Consider the following 20121-nt stretch of genomic DNA (forward strand, 5'->3'; position numbering starts at 1 on the left):
CACGAACAATAACAGATAGCGTGTCAAGAGTTTGCCAACGTGGGCTCCCGGAAGAAGTGACAGTGTTCTGACAGAGGGGGGCTGCAGCAGCCAGGTGTCCAGGTAACATGAGACCCTGCGCCTGCATACGCAGAGAAAGTGATAAGTCCAACATGCACTGCAACTTTTAAAGGCTATACATCAGGGTAAGATGGTCCAAGTATTTCAGCCTCAACAAAAAACACTGGACTTGTGTATCCTATTACAGTTTGACCCAAACTGTTACGTCTCCTACTAAAAAAGAAAAAGAAATCTGATTATAAATCTGAGTTTTTTGCTCCTTGGAGCAGTGGAGGATCTTCATCCTCTATTCGGGACGAGCTGTTGCGAGAGAGATTGTCTTAGAGCTCATTATTGGCTCAGCTGCCTCCAGCACATTTTTCAGCTTTGACCACTGGAGGCTCCCAGCAGCTTATGCGTCACTTCATCTCTCAGTCTCTGATCATGGCGGAGCTACAGCCACAGGGTGAAGTGGAGCCTCAACTTCTTAATGGGGACGACTTGAACGAGGAAAGGGAAGATGTAGACGCTTCCGAATCAGTAAAGAGAAAGAGAAGAAAGAAGAAGAGGAATAAGACCGCCGCGGCAGGTGAGAGGCATCACTTAGTGTTTCGAGAATCCTTGAGAAAATAGCGCAAAATTGCCCCCTTTATTCACACTCCACGTTGTGCTCGAGCGTCAGATATGTGGGACGCGAGACTTTTCAACCTGTCAGAGGTTATTCCAGTGTGTGCATCTGTCCGAACTCTGAGCGGCTCCTGCTGGAGCTGCGGGCGCTCATCTGGAAACGGGACGTTGCCGTGTAGTTTGACGTCTAAACTGATGGAAAACTGTCCTTTCATGAAAAAAAATAATAAAATGGATGGAATTAATTTGAGCTTTACTCTAGATTAAATATGTTCTGTCTTATAAATCTCTCTAAGCTGCATGTAATTATGTAATAGGATATAAACAGTTTTAGTGCAGTAAGATTACTACTATCCTTTCAAAAACATGTTGACAATTGCTGCATGACTGCTTTATGATGCGGAAATATAAAATCCCCGATGGGCTGAGTTGTTGAGAAAGTCAAGCATGGTCCACACAGCACTGTATTTGATGAGCTAAATGTCATAATGCTGCAAGGTATAAATGCCCTTGAGGATATTGACTCTATAGAAAGAAATTATTCACTGGCCCTGCCAAGTTCAGAACATAGTGGAGGCACTTTCTTACAATGACTTTGAAGCACAAATAATCATCTCCCCCTGTGTGTGTGTGTGTGCGTGTGTGTGTGTCACAAACATGTTCACCTGCACATGCATGCACAACAGTGTGTGACTTTGCAGCAGGGACAAACGAGGCTGAAGGGGATGGAGCAGAAGCCGGAGGTGTTGGTGATGTGACAAAACAGCTGGAGCAGCAAACACTTGAAGACAAAGAGAGGGCTGAGGATGCAGATGAAGGTATCAATCCCACCTTCACCCTCACAGTCATAGTCTTCACCTGCAGCGCTGAGAGTGCTGGGACTTAAAGTACCGAAAAGAAATTGCACAGTGAGATTTCAGCGGGTCGTATCTGCAGTGTGATGTTTGATTTTTCAGTGGGGCCCCGGGTATTGTGCTCAAGCCCCTGTCGATATTTATCACTTCACAAATTGTATTAGAACTAATTATGCTTTCAACAGATGGGGACGAGGGAGAGAACTCAGCTGGTAAAAAGAAGCGGAAGAAGAAGAAGAAGAAAGGATGTAAGCTGCTTTCTCGTAGTGCAGCAAAATTCATCTATGAAGTCTGCAAGCATGTTTGATTGTATGATTTTTTAAGTGAATCTGCATGTTGAGTTGGACTTGGTTAATTCATGTAACTAGAGTTACACAAAGCAGAAGTAATCATGGAGCTTTGGGGTGAAATTGCAGTTCGTGCAGACATGCCACTTCAGTGACAGATTCAACATTCACTACTGATGTAGTCATGTAAGGGCTTTAGTACTACTTCATGACAATCAAGCCATGTAACTGTTTTGCTTCCTCTTTGTTATTTTTAACCTCCAAGTCTGGAACTAAGGTGTCCTCTCAATAAGTTAAAATATCATTATCATGAACACAACAAGGATAACTAGTGTTTTTCTGCTGCTTTCCTCTGCTTCTCCTTTTCTCTATCTGGGCCACAGTGAAGGGACAGACTGACCCTCCCTCAGTCCCTATTTGTGAGCTTTATCCCAACGGAGACTTTCCAAAGGGAGAGGAGTGCGAATATCCCCCATCAAAAGACGGGTGTGTGACCTCCACACTCAGACAGAAGTCTTCTTCTCTGCCTAGTTTTTAATTTAGGTCCCTCGACTTTACATATGCACACTGGGCATAAAAGACTACAATGAGGTTTAAGTTCCTGTTGAAGCATGCAGAGAATTCATTCATTCATTCATTCAGTCAGACTGGTTTAATATATAAACCCCTCTAAAGCACTCTCATGACTGGTATTTTTATCATGACATAACAATGAGTGCCAAATCTTTGTGGTGTGCCTATCTGGCCATAAACCCCTCAGGCGCAGTGCAGCATGGCGGAGCACCAGTGAGGAGAAGCGTGCACTGGACATGGCTAATGAGGAGATGTGGAGTGATTTCAGACAGGCAGCCGAGGCCCACCGGCAAGTTCGCTCCTATGTCAGGAGCTGGATCAAACCAGGGATGACCATGATTGACATCTGGTGAGAAACACACTGACACACTGTGTTTGAGGCTTAAGTCCTGGTGATTCATACTTGAAATCATTCATTTGTTTTCAGGATTATTTATTGTTTTGTAAACTTTTTGTTGTTGTTGTTGAAAAGGTCAAGGAGAGGCTGTAGTGTGTTTTCAGCCTCCTCTGTGTGTTTAATCTGCTCTTACAGCAGTATAATTGTTCTCCTCATCCGTTGTGTTGCTTGGTGTTTTGTGGCAGTGAAAGGCTGGAAGACTGCTCAAGGAAGCTCATCAAAGAAAATGGACTGAGGGCAGGCTTGGCCTTCCCCACTGGTTGCTCCATCAACCACTGTGCTGCCCACTACACCCCAAACGCTGGAGACCCGACTGTGCTGCGCTACGACGATGTCTGCAAAATTGACTTTGGAACACACATCAACGGTGAGCGCTAATAACTTTTAAAGAGCCTTTGGAGTCTTGCTGTCCCGCTTTGCATTAGGAATTTTTTATGACACAGTAAAATAATAAGTGCATGATAATTTACTGCCTGGAATAAACTGTTCTTGAGTTGATTAACGTCCTCATTTTGGTAGATTATTCCATGTTGAATATTTAATCAAAATGATCACGACGCAACAAATGTATATGAATAACCAAACTGTTTGGCCTTTCAGGTCGAATAATAGACTGTGCCTTCACCGTCACCTTTAATCCAAAGTATGACAGGCTGCTGGAGGCTGTGAGAGATGCAACCAACACTGGCATCAGGGTAACAACGTTTTTGGGATTTTTTGGGGGGGAGAGGAGCATTTTCAGTCCAGTCTTTGTGCCACAGGAATGCATTTTTTTGATTGCCAACACTGACCTTTTAATCGAACAAGCTTAAAGAAAGCATCAATCTCAAGGGATAAACCAGTGTTGTGTCTACACATAACAGACAACTTTGCATAGAACCAATTTTTAATTGTACTTTTAGTCGTTGTTACTAACAACCTGTCAAAAAGACAGTTTGTTAGTTATTTTGGTAGTTCTTTCTACATCTAAGAAAAATACCAAAGATAAGACAATGTTAAAGGCACAAAATGATGTGTTTGTATCGAGAAGGCAGTTCACAAAAAGGTGTCAAACATCCCCCCAAAAAATATTTACAGCAGATGAACAGTGCCAGAAAAAAAAAAAAGAAAAATCTGCAGGACCTGAGTGATGCATCTGACCCTTCGATTTTTCCATCAACTATTAACTGAAGCCTCACCAGAAACGGCCCCTATGGGAGGTTGGCTGTCATAAAGCCATTCTTAAGAAGGGGAAACAGAGAAAAAGCTGAGGTATCCCAAATGCCACAAGAACTGGACTGAAAATCAAAGCCTAGAACTGTTTTATGATCACATCTCTAATGTAATACCCCAATGATTAGTGTTCTTGAGAATGTAGCTCAGTGAGGTTCATAGGGTTGAATAAAAACACGGTAGTGAAATATGACTTAACTTAACACAAAATTACACTGTAAGCAAACAGCATAATTCACAAGAGGGACACAGGTACATGTCCCCTGCAATTTTTCAGGGGGCTGTATTAGACACCGATGCTTTTTAAAGTCACAAAACTGACATTATATCAACGAAAAAAGGGACTAGCGGTGTTAACTATGTGAAAAGGGCTCTACATTTCTAATAGATATATATTTTGATATTCAGATTGCTTTCAGGTGTATAATCAAAATCAGAACAGTCATTATTAGTGCATTAACTCCATAGGTCAACGTAAACTTTAGAACAATTTCAGCACATATCGCTATACTATATATGTTTTTTTAATGACCGCCCACTTTATGAAGCTCCCACATTAAAATATTGATACCTCGAGGCATCATAGAGTGAGGGCGTGATAATATAACCTCTTGCTTCAAGCATATGAATGTTTCACAGCAGCAAAGGTAAGAGCAGATTTGGAACTTTAGTACGTAAAGGTGAAGTGTATAAGCACAACAAAAATTGCACATTTTTTGTGCCACCTAGATTGTCTGTGTGTGAGGAAAGTTGGGTTAATTACTGAATGTAAACTCTGCCCCAGTTTGCTGGAATTGATGTGCGCCTGTGCGATGTTGGCGAGACCATTCAGGAGGTCATGGAGTCCTATGAAGTGGAGATAGATGGAAAAACATATCAAGGTAAAATGAGGCCACTTCACCTTTTATTTATGCTCAGCTTCTGCAATGCTTTAACCTCTTTGTGGTGTTCTCTTTGCAGTGAAGCCAGTCAGGAATCTCAATGGTCACTCAATTGGACAGTACAGGATACACTCAGGGAAGACGGTCCCTATTGTGAAAGGCGGTGAGGCCACCAGGATGGAGGTTTGTCCTCAAATCAGTTTGAAATACTATCTTATCTTAGGCAAATGTGGATGTGACAAGATTGTGGAGCACAAAATAACACTGCAGCCTCTTTTTACAGGAACGTTTGAAATCAACCCTACTTTTGTGTTTGACCTTGGGTATAAATAAACCTTTTTAATTCTTAAGTGTAATTGGAAGAACATTCGGCTGGTTGGATTACGACGAGGTGTGGAGAAGTGTTTCAATTCCCTGCTCTAACGGCTTCTTAGTCACGCTCATCAGCATTTTAATTGCACCTTTAATGGAATTACCAGCCGCATCGAGTAGCAACATGTGTTAAAAACCCGGCCCCTGGCATGAGCACTGAATCGTGGGCATCCTGAATTCACAAAGAGAAAAGATCTTACAATTCCTGAGACTACACTAAGATCCCTCCCACCCGCACAGCTGCATCACATGGCTGTATTTGGACAGAAGTGAACAATTTAATTGGCAAGTTGCTGCGTCAAGCCTTTTACCTGATGGTTGCGGGAGAGTGGGGGATAGGGGGGATGCTGATGTGGCAGCTTTGCACATTGTATTTTTAGCAGAAGTGTGTTGGTGTATCAGGGCCATTACCCTCTTTGTGATCAGAGTGCACGACTGGAGTGGCATCTGGGCGTGCCACGGGGCTGCTAGCACTTTGACTGATTATCGGTGTGGTGGGAAAGGGCTTCGCACTGTTATCAGCTAATACCACAGGGACTCTGGCAACAGCCAGGTGCTGATAGAGACACAAAATGTCAGTGAAACCCAGCCTATCAGCTCCAGAAACGATGTTGCTGTCCTTAATTGGCCGGGCATGAATACGTCAGCTTTACTCCCCATCCCTCCCCTCACCAACTCCATGCTGCTCCTGCACTGTCTTTGCCCTTGCCTGTACCCACTCAGTCCGGCCAAACTAAAAGCCTTCATGGAAATTCTTCATTTTATGTCAGCACACTGATAATTGATTGTCTTTTTTGTCGCCTCTCAGGAAGGTGAAGCTTACGCCATTGAGACATTTGGCAGCACTGGAAGAGGTGCAGTCCACGATGACATGGAGTGCTCACATTACATGAAGAACTTCAATGTTGGACACGTGCCAATAAGGTTTAGCTTTTCATCTAATCTTTTTAGTGAAATGTAAATGACCTACTCTGAATATAATCCAAAAGTTGATTTGTCATCATTTTTCTTCCACTGCAGACAAACCTTAATTTTGCCACAGTTGCTTCACTTTGTGTCCTCACTCTGTTACTGTGCTCCAGACTTCCAAGGGCTAAACATCTACTGAATGTGATCAATGAGAACTTTGGCACTTTGGCATTCTGCCGCCGCTGGCTGGACCGCCTGGGTGAGAGCAAGTACCTGATGGCACTGAAGAACCTGTGTGACCTCGGCATCATAGACCCATACCCACCTCTCTGCGACATCAAGGGCAGCTACACCGCCCAGTACGAGCACACCATCCTACTCAGGCCCACCTGCAAGGAAGTCGTGAGCCGAGGAGACGATTATTGAGCATGCGCCAAAAATCAAAATTTGGGGCGAATCAGGAGGAACATGACAGCTCAGTGACAACAAACCTCTTCAGACTGACAGCAATTATGCAATATTTCTCTGACCGAAATTTCCACTGCTTGAATTGCTTTTAGCAAAACATAAGACTTGTGTCGAGGCTTACTAGTAATTTTTTTTCTCTGAAGGGACAAGCCAGTAGGCAAAGGGCATATCTTGTAGCATTGTTAGTTTAGTTGTACTTTAATGTGCTGCTTTTAGAAAATATTCAAATGACATTTATGCAAAAAATTATTAACTAATGAATGAATAATAATGATAATAATGCAACAAAAAAAAGGTTAAGGTACATGCTATGCTTTGTTGAATAAGACTTGGTGAGGAAATAAGAACTGCTATGAAATATTTATATTTCTATATTTTGTTGCTTTATTTTAATTTCAACGCAGTTTTATAAAAAAAATAAATTGTTATAATACTTGACTTGGGTGCTTTGTTTATATTTATGAATGTGTGAATATGTGAAACCCTTCAGAGTTTTCAGCAAAAACATCACCGGACATTCCAAGTCCCGGAAGTAACTGAAAAAAAAAATGGGTAAAAGTTACATTAATCGTTAATTTACTGATGAAAACGATCCAATTTAACATATCTGTGAATTGCGAAAGTACCTGAAACTCTTGGTTTAAACGTGAATTTGCTGGAAACAGGTAAAAAAAAAGATGATAATCAAGAGTGAATGGGCAAAGATCTACGTCCGCTTCTTAAAGGATGTCTCATCTCTGAATAAACAAGACATTACAAAAAGAGTTGTTGATGCTCATCAGGCTGAAGGTTACAAAGCCATCTCTAAATAGTATGGACTCCACAAATCCCCACTCAGACTGTGTACAAATAAAGAAATTTGTAAAGCTCCATTGTTAACCTCCCCAGGAGTGGCCAGCCAATAAAGATCACAAAAGACCAAAGCATGTAACAGTCTGAGAGGTGACAAAGCAACACAGGGGAACCTCCAAGCAACTAAAGACCTCTATGACATTGACTGATGTTAATGAATCCACTGTCAGCAGAGCAATGAATAACAGTGGTGTGTATGGCGGGCCTGCAAGGAGAAATCCACCATTCTACATAAACAACTTTGCTGCCGGTCTGTGATTTGATAAATGTGGACAAGCAAGAAAACTGTTGGAAAAATGTTTTCTGGCCAGGTGAGACCAAAATGATTTCTTTTAAACTGGATTTAATGATAAGTTTTATGTTCTGTGAAAGAAAACCTCCGCATCCCAGCATGAGCATTTATGCCATGAAACATGGCAGAGGGTGTATCATTATTTAGGCCAGCTGTGCTGCATCGGGGCTTTGGAAGCTTGCTTTGATTAATTCTGAAATTAATTCTGACATAAACCAGCAAATTCAAACATCAGGAGATCAAATCACTACCAAAGTATGAAAGGAACTTTTAGGTGTGCTTAGGTGAGGGCTGGAGCACAGAGAACAGGCCTTTGCTGGTGTAACCTTAAAATCAAACTACATTACATTTTCTTTGGCTTTTCATTTTATATAAATAATATTTTTTTGTTTTTCAGTATTCTATTCTATTATCATTCTATCAATTGTTTAAATTGTATTTTCTTTTTCTTATTTATGCTGACTTATTTGCCATTTTCAGCGTACAGCACTTATATCAGTAATTGTTGTTTAAAATGCGCTTTAAAAAAATAACTCAACTATGCAACCCAGTGTACTCAAATACATTACAAATAAACACTCACTTTCCATTTCATTAGTTACAGCTTGCAAAAACTAGTGTGATCTAATGAAAGTAATGCAAGTCTGAAAACTGTGAAAAATATCTCTGTATTAGCCAGTGCAATTCATCAGCAGCACAAGCCACATCCTCAAAAATTATAGTTGAATCAACACTTTTCTGAAATAGTTTAGATTAAAGTTCGCATTCAGCTGTCATGTGGTACAGTTTATTTTAGGACTATTTTACTTTCGTTTTTTTTTGCTTGGTCACCCAAATGTGACCACGATTGAGTGCGTGAGACATACATGTGTTTTTCTCTCTGTTAACCAAAGGAGGGCGGTAATCAAACATGGTTTAAGTATTAGTCAGGCTTCTCCTTGTGTGAGGACATTGCTGTAAGTCACATCACGCTATACACAACCTTGTGCTTCAGCATAATATGACCATGGAATTAAATAGACTTTTCCCAGAAATATTAAGTCTGAGAACATCAGTGTGTATTCTATGCTGCTTCGATTAAAAAAAAAAAAAAAAAGGACACATAGAAATAGCCTTTTAATATCACATTGGGGGCAGAGTTACACGTGTTTACCCTGAATTACCATTTTATCCTTTAAAAGGAAATTTCCAGCCCATTTTCTTTTATTTTGGTAAAGTCTTTGGGACAAGGACATGGGAGGTGATGCCATGGCTGAGGAATGCATGATGTCTCCTCGAACTGTTTGTCCCTCTCCTTGGAGACAGCAAATCAGGCCTATTCTTAACTGGGCCAGATTCAAAAATGGTCTGTGCACTCTGGATGTGATGTCAATTAGCCCTCGGTCTTTAAATACATGCTTATTTTGGGGCCGTAGGAGTCACAGGCCTAAAAGAGGAACATGTGTTAAGAGAGCATCCACACACTTCCTCACAAACACACAGCATTGGGTTCAGAGGGGCCGTCTCCAGTGACTGCTCCTCCTATGGAAGCAGGTCTTTCGGGGACAGCAAACACCCACCACGGATATAGTCTGAAAAGTTTCAGTCTTGTAACTGAACTAGCTCAAAGGGTAAGCAAGACACCTTAACCCCGAGTGTTCAAGTCAGGTGTACATACTGTACACTTGAAAGGGTGCAGTAGGGAGGGCTTTGCCCTCGTCAGATGGTAGGCGGGCAAGTGTACCAGAATGAAACAGAGCCCTTCAGATTAAGCTGCCTCACTCCTAATGTCTTTTTCATCCTCTCTCTTTACTCAGAGTTACCTGTTCTGGCCTGCACAGACACAGACTCCTCGTCAAAGACATCAAATATACTTACATGCCAAGCACACACTCATGTTTGATGCTGACTCAGTCATTACTTATTTCTAAAAATCTGAGACAAAAGGAAGAATTCAGACAGTAGCTTTGCAAAATTTCAAAGTTAACAGTTCTCAGTGAAACAGACACAACGGCACGTGATTGTGACGCTGCGATCAACACTGGCAAGGAAACAACGTATAATTGGGTGTTAAATGCGCACTTGTTATTGCTTTATAAATAATCTGGCAGGACTTATGAGCTGAGTAATTGCATAACATAGGTTATAAAATTGCATCATCTTTGTTTGGATGAAAGTTTTTATGGCTGGCTTTGCTCTCTTTGATCCTATGCTGACTATAGTCTGACAGCATGTCTGGTTCGGCCCATAGGCTCCTCTAACGAAAAAAAAGTCATTACTTGTAGTCACCAAACAAAGCGAAATACAAAGAGTTTGACCACCTTTTCACTCGTCCAACACATCATCTGTATATCTCTACTGTTCTTGGGAATTCTCTGCAGTCTTTTCTGAGGATGTGAAAGATTTTACGTCCCAGGCTTGATTTCCACGGTTTGACAAAGCTTTTGGTGTTGATCAGAAGTCGACCAGTCCTCCAGTCCTTGTGACCTGCAACTACATACTCAGATCCTGGAGGGAAGAAGAGAGAAAAGCATTATGTGAGAATGTGACTGAAACACACAGACCAGAAAACTCACTGTGACAAGCAACCAGGTAGAAACTATGCTGCTTTGGCTGACTTCGATGAAATCTGACAGAGGTTATTACTCTGTAAAGTTAGATCTGAAATAGTCTCGTAACAGAGAACTGGCTCAAACATTTTCAGTTGTAAACATTTAGCTTTTAATGAGTGACACCAGGGTGCTGGCACCCACTGAAAGCCTCAGAGAGCAACGACGGGGATCCTCTACTCAGCACAAAGCTGGCAGACGGTCCACACAAGAGTCATCTAATTATACACTTTTGTACAGTGAGCTATTAAATGTCTTTTTTGAGGTGACTGAAGCTGACCTGGGTTAAGGATGGGACAGGTGCAGCCTCGGATGGTCCAGGACTGCGGGTAAAGGGTGACGCTTCCCTGCTGGATCTTCATCTGAGGGTTCTGATACAAGACCTTCTTAAGTTTGACCTCCACCTCTGCATGAGAGCCTTTATCATGAGCAGACATCACCTTCACCACCAGCACTGCATCACAAATAGGGAACAAACAAAGTTCGGGATATCAGTGCTGACTTTCAGCTCCTCAAACTTTTAAATCCTTTACTCCACAATCAATTTGTAATGTAGGAACACGGGGGAGACACAGATTTCATTCATGGTGAAAACAACAGGACAAAACGTCTGAACACACTTGTATTCTGTCTTCTGACTTTAAAAGGAGATCTGTCACATCTATGAAAAATAATATGAGCACGGTTATCACCAAAGCTGTAATAATTCACATTGTCAAATTAACATGCGAGAAAGCATCCCTAAAGGTGCTGTCAGATAGCAGGTTCGGTGGTGAAGATAAGGCTTAAAAAAATCCTCATTTTTGGGAGTTTTTGAAGGTTAAAAGGTTTTAATGATGCAGTTCAACTAAGAGAAATGTCTTTACAAACATTGATAAGATAAGGTTATAAACCTTAGGCTCACCTTCTGTTCATATCTTTACATGATTCATTAGCAGAGTTTATGTGGCAATGTTTTACTGTTTTAAGAAAGGCCAGCTGTTTGCAATATCTAAATATATTTCATGAAAATAAATCTATGAGATTTTTATTCATGATTTAAAAGAGTGTTTACTAAATCCTTTATATAAGCCCCAATCTAAACATGCACACCCTTGTGTGTCATGAGTGTGCTGTAATTTCTAAACAACTAGTTATTCACGTCTGGCATTTAAATGGTGGGGAGGTTTGAACAAAAATATAGTGCAGCATAAGAATAAAATAGTTTTTGCCAACATTAGAGATGAAAACAGTATGTCTCAAGTCCAAGACTTGAAGTGGAACAACCAGGATCATTTTTCAACAATTGCGTAGTTAATTATCCGGCGGGTTATTTTCTTAACTGACCTCACTGTAATGACTGGCTTATACACTTCTCCGATAAAAATCTTCCACTCACCATAGTCAAACTCTGCAGCGCAGAACAGTTTAGAACTACCAAGGGTAACTTCTACGCATTCACATTTCTCTGGAGAAAAAAAAAATGAAACATGTCAAATGATTACTACTGATCCTTTTCATCATCATATATGAGTTTTAGGTTTAAAGCAGCTGCAGTTGTGTACATGCAGGCTGATGAATGTGGAGAGCATTCACTGTGATGTGACCTGTGCCTCACCAGAGTGGTGCAGTGCAGAGAAAAGCTCCTCTGCCCCAAAGAGTCCCGTCTCACTATCATTGCTGCTGTGTCCCATGTGGCCAGCAGCTGCATAGAGGACCTCCACATCCGAGCTGTGCCGCAGAGGTAAAACCAGTCAGAGGCAGGGTTCCATTCAGAGTCAATAATCCAGAAAGCACTTTACGTCTACAGCACACACCACTTTAGCCTGATTTATTTTTGCTAATACTTATGGATAAGTCTTGGCTCTCACCCAGAGATGCAGTCACCGGTGTAGGGGTCACAGCCCTGCAAGCAGTCACATGGGCGGCAGCCGTATTCATGAAGACCCCAGTATCCCATCATGCACCTGTCACAGTTGGGGCCTCCAACACCAGGCTTACAAGTGCACTCCCCACTGCTAGGGTTACAGAGAGGGCTACCACCTGAGAGGACAGAGCCCACAGGGTGGCAAGAGCAGGCTGCAGAGCAGACGGGTGACAGAACAAGAGCACTGCATGTTAACATCTCTGGCATAGTTCTAGGTGCACTCAATTAATATTATGAGCATGCTTTCATGAGAGGGACAATCACACAGAAACAAACAAAGCATATACGGCAAACTCCCACAGCAATTTGAAAGTTCAACATATTTAATCATTAACTTGTCACAAGCTAAAAGAGAAAAAAAAACATCCAGTAAAGCAATCCTTTTGGATTCTGCCAAGATCATTATCTGATTATTCCTTGCGATGACAGATTTTTTTTTTCCCCCAAACTTGCTTCCTCTGTTTCCCAAAATGGTATGTTTGCTATTAAAAACGCTGCAGCATGCCTTGTACGGAGGAGAGGGCAAGAATGGGAAAAATGTGCTCAGAAGGATCATGAGAAATTCCTCCATTGTTTGACATTATAGTCACATTCCAAAACAGTAACGCAGCTAAGCAAGCAAGGATGACAGCTAGTGGAGTCATCTTGTTTCATCACTGTCAAGGCAGTGACTGGGGCAAATACTCTTATCGAAGTGATCAATGCGCTTTAATCTTGGAGTGAAAAAGGAGAATCAAATCTCCATTACAGCCTTTGAAATATCAAAGGCTGCACCTCTTAATTGGAATTCTCAGCTGGCTAACATCCAGACAGAGTTATGGTATAAGGCCAAAAGAAACTGTACTCTGAAGAAACCTGGTATTAAGTGCTCTTACGTTTACAGGAGTTTGGTGTGGTTTTAGGTCTGCTGGGATCTCTGAAGAAGCCCTTCTTACAGTTTTGGCAGTGACGGCCTTCTGTGTTATGGCGGCAGTCGTCACACACGCCTCCACTCCGCCTTCCTGATGCCAGCCACAGCCCCCGACTGAAATGGCAGCTCTTGGCGTGTCCGTTACACTTGCACTCTTGATTTAGATGGCCATGTACAGTGAAAGAAAGAATGAGATGTCACCTTGCGAGATGTCATATTTGAACTTCCAGCTCGGGTGATAGCTGCAAAAAACTGACATTTAAAAGGAAAAAAAGCATCTGCTCTTTTATTCATCATGCATCAGTGTCTTAAAGGTTGCATGTGATTTATGACACTAAATCCCTTTTAACTGAATCTATCCAAGTCAACACGCTGTGTGTCCCACTCTGCATTTGACTTGCATGCCCCATCACTCACTCTGGCATTCATGTGGTGTACCCATGATGCCATTGGCTGCCTGCCACGGTTGGTCATTGTAGAGAGGTGCACAGTGCTCACAGTGGTCACCGACTGTGTTATGTCTGCAAACACACTTGCCGTGGACCTACCGGCCAAAAAATAAAACAGCAAAAAGGGACAGTTATTTAGCATATTTTTGTATCTGCATGCATCTTATGAGTTATTGACTAAATATGTTACCCCCAGGGATGCTTTAGAGAAAAGTATTTGTATAATACAATATGGTACTTCTACTCTGTTTACTATGTATCTCTTGAATTGTTATGTGATCATTTAAAACTTTCATTTGCAGTTTGAAGACAGTATGCAGGCTAAAAAATTATTTCAAAGAGCCTGGCATCTACATGTGATATGAAATCAGCTATTCTCCTTTTCAAGGATTGCAACGCAGCAAAATCTAAATGCGCACTGACAATGTTTACACTTTGCACAATAGCCAATGTACAATGCTTAAGCCCCCTCAGTTATGTTGGAAATAAACTAGTACTTCTGTTCTCCACTTACAGTAAAGAGAAAAACACGACTCAGACTATGAGTTGTTAAAGTATTAGGCTCAATGCCATAATTAAGGTTTCCACATTCTCAAATCCCTGTAATAGTAGGTGAAGTTGTGGCTTGATATGCAGTCTTCACTACATCCCTGAGCTCCAGCAGTAAATAGCAGCACACAGCTGAGTAACAAACGAATGGTGGGAACAAAACCCCAAATTTTCTACCCCCAATCTCACAGCACCAACAGTGCTGAAGACAAACACAACTTGACTTAACATTCACAATAGAGCAAACTGTAAAATAGCACTCCCTGTACCTGAAAGTTCAAAAACCCAGTTAAACATGTAAAGCTCACCACATTACTCATCTTCTGATGTCTGGGTTGGTATCCCCTGGCTGGCACACAGTGATCAGCATGCCCATTGCAAAGGCAGCTGCCTTTCACTATAAAATCATAGATGGCGTAATGTTCCATTGGGAGGACATCGGCTTCAGCATGTTTGGCCTGGCAAGGACACTGCTGTCTCTGCAACAGACGGACTCTCAAGTTGGTGATCATTAGCTGTTCCTGAGCAGCCGGCCCATAGGGATCTACTGACTGCCAAGGCGACAGGGCTCGATAAATCACCTGGGGATTAAAGGACAGGAGAAATAAGTCTTTAAAAACCTGTTAAGTTTCACTTGTAAAAACCTCTCTGGCAAAGTGATCTTAGCGATATGGACAGAATGTGATAAAAACACGATACATGTCTCTTTCTCCTTGGCCTGTCAAATAAAAAACAGACATCAGTCTGGTTTTCCTTTCATGCTCCTCTTATAGCTCCTATTCCAAGAAACCCCAGCCAGTTCCTATGTAAACATTTATGGTTCTTGTTTCCTCCCGTTACGCTTTGTAGAGTGTTGATCTTTCGGATCTACTGTTAGATCAGTAATAAAAGCCTTTTGACGAACATAGATGATTGTGTAACACATAAGACAGAAGTACTGGGTGAATAAATTCTGTTGTTTTTGCTTTGCTGTTAAACGCATCATATCTTTAATTAAACAGTTCACTTAACTGAAGAAGTAAATGAGCCAATAATGCTCTACCAGTACTAAGTTAACAGTTTTATATTCTGACAAGGAAATATAGTCACTATTATTTGAATTTTTTATCTGTTGGTAGTTGAATGCACCATGAGTACAGCACATGTAAAAGCCATTACAAACACTTAAACAAAGTACAAAAGAATGGAGCGACAGAGAAGTTGACATGTTATGGAGACATTAACACTAGATAATAGTGTAATTACCTGGCGAGCAGCCGTAACATTCGGCATGTTTACCAGTCAAGTATGCTATCTCACACCGTAAAAACCTGTTCCAAGGCTAATTAAGTACTACAGATCTCAAAAGTGGCAGACCTAGAGGAGAACAGGGGCAGAGTGGAGTCAAGTGGGTCACTCCCCGCTCTAAAATGACCAGTTTGAACTGAGGTGTAAATTAATGGATGAAAAAGAGGCTGCTGTTATATCTCCCTGTGTTATTTGGAGCAAAGCAGGTCACAGACATTTCATCAAGACCTCGGAAAATTGTGTCAGCTTGTGAAAAAGCGGCCATAATACGCCTCCTTTAACACCGTAAATCAGACCTTTGTTCGCTGTTGCAAGTTCAGACACAAACTAGCTTAAAACTGAGCTCACTTCAATTAAAACTCATGATCTTGACATTAAAACCAGTTCATGTCCATAACGTTGCATTTGGAGTTCGGAACTAAATTCACAGTCCCAAAATGAACCACTTTATACTCAATTCTTAGTTATGATCTCCTCAGAATTATACATCTTATATGGAACATAGTGTTAAGGAGTACTGGATCACGGGCCACATGGCCATCTAAGCAAATACAAGCAAATCTCTGCATTTGCCTATTTTCTGACTAACCATCAAGATATTCAAAACAAAACATTGATGAAAACAAACATGCTTTTTTTAAATGCAAAGCCTACTTCATTTGCTTACACCAGTGAAAGCATATTAACCAGCAGAGGACTCCTGACAAAACTTTCAGTCTCATAATTAATGTCACACTAACATAATGTACCTTCAGCAGAGAGTCAACAAAAAGGCTACTCTGTGTCTTATGCCTTAAAGAAAGTAAGAAAACAGACCAGCAGGTGAGCCTGGGAGCGCGACGCCACATAAACTCATACTAAGTCACAGTGCACGACACCGGCAACACCAGTTGGTGAATACCCAGCTGTGTGCGGCAAGGCCAAAACAAATGTTCAGCTTACATTACAGGTGCTCTCCTCTGACTTTCTGCCGTGCAACTTCGTCTGTCCAATCCCTCAGATTCAGCTGGCAGGCCTCATTCTTTCTCACTTCATTATAGCTGTCTTATGAAACAACCACACCACCTTTTGTCAGTTTCTGTTGTGATCCTTGCTGTGGAAATGTTGCTATACATGTAACTAAACATATATGTAATCGTCTCGTTGCATTTGCATTCTTTGCAAAAGGTCTGTGCTTCCACTGGAGTGTGCACCTGTGGGGTGTGTCCAGGCACAGTTTAGCATGACACCTTAACCTGTAAACAAGAACATTGCTCAATGCTGCAAGAAAGAGCTGAACTTACTTCACGTTCAGTTAAAAACTGCTTTGTTTAGTTCAAGGTCACCCATGAACATGCTCATACTAGCTTGTTTGTGCATAGCACTGCCACCATTAGTCTACAGAAAAGAATTATTCAAATTTTTATAAATGTTCCATACCATCCTTAATCTGCTGTCCTTATCCGATTTCTTGATATTGTAACTAGTTCTGTCAGGTTACTGTGGCATTATGAATGTGTTATGCACCATTACTGAAATCATTCATTACATTTAAAGGTCTGATCACTACTGTTAAGAGGCTTACATGTGATGACCACATTCATATCACAGGCTAAAGCTAAATACGTCAGCCTATATGTTTGTTCATCTTGATGTTCAACAATTTGAGACTCCTGTAAGTGTTCGGTATAAAGGGTAAGGGGCTACGCAAGAGAGCTCTAGCACCCTAGCAAGGCACATACTTTTTGCAAATACACTGCAATTATGAGCTCAGCCACATATTCATTCAGTCAGAGAAGAAAAGAAATAAAAACTCTACTCAAGGTCTGTGGTTTTGGGAAAAAAAAAAAAATGTGCATCTGTGGCCAGAGCTGGCTTTGTGGTTAAAACCCCCTCTGCTGCTGTCCAAAGAAATGCTTCGAGAGACCATCAAAGGCAAAAGTGAACATTGATATTGCAGAAGTAGATGTCAAGGCAGAAGGGGGCTTTAGAAGTCACACCCCATCAGAGGGGATTAGTTTACAAAGCTCGGTCAGCTATTTGTTCTGTGGTTGGTGTGATAGCAGCTTATAGAGCATCCTGGTGCCAATAAACAGACAACAAGAGAGAAGCAGATGGTGAGCAGTGTTGCTGGGAAGTGATGGCACCTAGTTTGATGTGGTCACTCTCAGATCTCTGAAATGAACTCACTGTTGAATATTGAAACAGTGTTCCTGTCTCTCATCATTCCTCTTCTGACTGTTCAAAGATTACAACGGATCATTAATTTAGTTGAAGTTATGACTAAACTGAAACTCTGACCATCAACCTCTGGTGGAATCCCAACAAGTGAAATGGAAAAAAGGATGAGATGTTCATGTTTATATTTTGTTTATTGGATATTTTATTCAAAAGCTGGATCTCTTTTCATGGCACGGAATTTTCTCAGTACGATTGTGACTTAGACTTCTCTAATTAATCTTATATGTAAACAATCTTGATCAAAATGTCTCAAAATGTGTTTTTCAATTTAATGCCAATGACACTTTTTGTTTGATTTTTATTAGTGTTGCAATACAAAACTTAGTCATTCTGATAGATCATTTGCTTTGAGCATTGAGCCTCATATCCAGCAACTGGTGAAAAAATGAAAGTATCAACTGAGTTTTTTCTTTGAAACCAAGTGTTTTCAACTCTTTCAGCCCAAATGAGACTTGATGATATCAGTTTTGAGTCTTTGCTGGATAATGGAGATGTCATTCACATGTATGCATTTTGACGAAGCTTAGATGCACTGGAACAAGTCCACCATGGAGTACTGAGGGTCATCAAAAACATTAACACCCTTACTGATCATTGCATGCTCCATGCTAATACCGGCTGGATGATGTGTTTTGTCCTCCTATAGACTCTTTACTTTGTACTTTGTACTTTGTACTTTGTACTGCAAAGTAATTTTTGGTTAGTTTCCAACCTCTCTACTGACCTATATCGCACATACACCTACAAGAAGGTGAAGTCTTTCTTTGCTCTCAAGACTCCTTTTAACCATCCCTAAAACCAGTACTGGGGAACTCCCACTGCTTGTAATCAGCTTCAGAACCAGTTGAGTTGGTTAAATCACATATAATTACAGAAGCTGTTAATAATTGCCCGTTTTACTTGCGATAATTGATTATGACCTCCACTGTTATTTCATGTAAGTTAGCTTTTATGTTTATGATTTTTTTTTCTCTGTAGTTTATCCACACAATACAAACATACTATATGTATTTCATTGTGTGTAAATGATGCGTGTACTGCTAGGTGCTGATCAAGCTGATGAGCCAAGATACTATGTAAAAAGATTTCTCAATCATTCTATTTTTCAATGTTAAATAAAATTAAAAATAAGTTGCATTTGGTTTTCAGGTATTTCGGGGGAGTTGTCAAGGTTTTGTTGTGCTTTGGTCCTGAAACATACAGTTCAGTGTTGAATTCACACACTTACGGATGCTGTACCACACACTCACCTCTCCTTTGGTACAAGGAAAAGCTTCCGAATACTTTGAGGTACAAGTTGCCCCACTCTCTCCGACTGTTGAACCCTCCGCAAAGCCAAACACCTCCTGGCAGCGCCGGGCAAAATATCTGAGAGGCTTCCATGAGTGTCCGTGGTCCTGGGAGCGCTCGAGCACCATGGCAGCAGGGCGGGGGGAGCGAAACACCAGGATTAAATGAGTGAAGAGAAACTTCGTCTCCAGGTCCAGCTGGAGCGTCTCCTCCTTCACCCCCTCGGCAGATTGCCACCAGGTGTCCGGGTGGCGGAAGGAGGAGTCGCTCATGGCGGAGGGAGGGTGCGCCTGTCTGGGGATGGCAGCGTTGCACCGGCTGCATTTCGGTGCTGAGCAGGTCTCCCCGCTGCGAGGAGCAGAAGGCAGCTTGAAGAAGCAGAAGGGCTCTGACGAGTTGAAGCCGCAGACTGACCGCGTGGTTAACACTCTGCCCTGAGCCAAGTTGCCCATGCTGGGGTTGCAGGCTCGGTCAAAGCAGCGGCGCTCCAAGACCACATCCTCAACCTTAAGTACTTCTGGGAAGAGAAACTGTACGTTTATTTCAGAAGAAAGTGATAGATGCATTTATCTTACAAAGTTATTTCCCATGGCTCTTAATGGCAGGCTGCTGCACAGGTTGCGAGTTCAATTTCCAGCCATCCAAATAACTTTAACTGTAGACACAGGCTGAGGCACGCACAGACATGCAGTTAAACCAAAAAACCCACACAATGCCTCTTTTAATCATTCACGCTCCTATAAAGTTTGTGTAGAAATAATATACAAGTTCAGGTTCAAACTCACCGGCGGCCAGATATGAAGATGCGCACACCGGGAAAAAGACAAGCAGAGTCCACAGTCTCATCCTGAAGGTGCTGTAACTCTACATAAAGTCAGGGGATTCGCTGCAAAGCAATCAGAAGATTGATGTAGGACATCCAGTGGCTACTAACGTCCTCCTTCAAGGTCTAAAATAATTTATGGAAGGTTGCGACGCAGACATTTCGAAAGACAGAGCTTATTTATGTCTGTTGTGGTGTGGAAAGGTCTAAATAGACTTAAATCGTGGGCTATTATCTGAAGTCATTATCCTTAAATTATTTCAACATCCCACGCACTTCACGTTTCAAGTTCGCTGTGCAGAGTTTCATTGACATTTGGGCATTTGAAGAAACGAG

General features: G+C 41.5%; 2 protein-coding genes across 3 annotated transcripts; one reads left to right on the forward strand and one right to left on the reverse strand.

Moving 5' to 3' along the window:
• Positions 1-453: 453 nt before the first annotated feature.
• LOC140307311 (methionine aminopeptidase 2-like) lies at positions 454-7034 on the forward strand. Of its 2 annotated transcripts, none has more exons than XM_072386130.1 (11): positions 454-628; positions 1368-1484; positions 1706-1768; positions 2191-2293; positions 2568-2729; positions 2963-3144; positions 3378-3472; positions 4774-4870; positions 4950-5053; positions 6051-6166; positions 6325-7034. In XM_072386130.1, exons 1-11 carry the CDS (start codon positions 454-456, stop codon positions 6575-6577), a joined length of 1467 nt encoding a protein of 488 aa, XP_072242231.1. In that variant the 3' UTR covers positions 6578-7034. The 2 variants fall into 2 exon arrangements, with proteins under 2 accessions (XP_072242231.1, XP_072242232.1); XM_072386131.1 differs by having other exon boundaries at positions 456-628; positions 1353-1484; positions 6325-7032.
• A 1830-nt stretch (positions 7035-8864) lies between these two features.
• Positions 8865-20068, reverse strand: LOC140307312 (netrin-4-like). The gene is made up of 10 exons (XM_072386132.1): positions 19748-20068; positions 18923-19479; positions 14474-14746; positions 13585-13711; positions 13133-13321; positions 12202-12409; positions 11949-12061; positions 11730-11798; positions 10632-10805; positions 8865-10250 (listed from the first exon to the last, which is right to left on the reverse strand). The coding sequence occupies exons 1-10, from the start codon at positions 19806-19808 to the stop codon at positions 10084-10086; spliced, it is 1938 nt and encodes a 645-aa protein (XP_072242233.1). The 5' UTR covers positions 19809-20068; the 3' UTR covers positions 8865-10083.
• Between the last annotated feature and the right edge of the window lie 53 nt (positions 20069-20121).

This window comes from Leuresthes tenuis, unplaced genomic scaffold (genome assembly GCF_036924035.1).
Source record: "Leuresthes tenuis unplaced genomic scaffold, fLeuTen1.0.hap1 SCAF_5, whole genome shotgun sequence".
In the NCBI taxonomy this organism is placed as follows: Eukaryota; Metazoa; Chordata; class Actinopteri; order Atheriniformes; family Atherinopsidae; genus Leuresthes; species Leuresthes tenuis.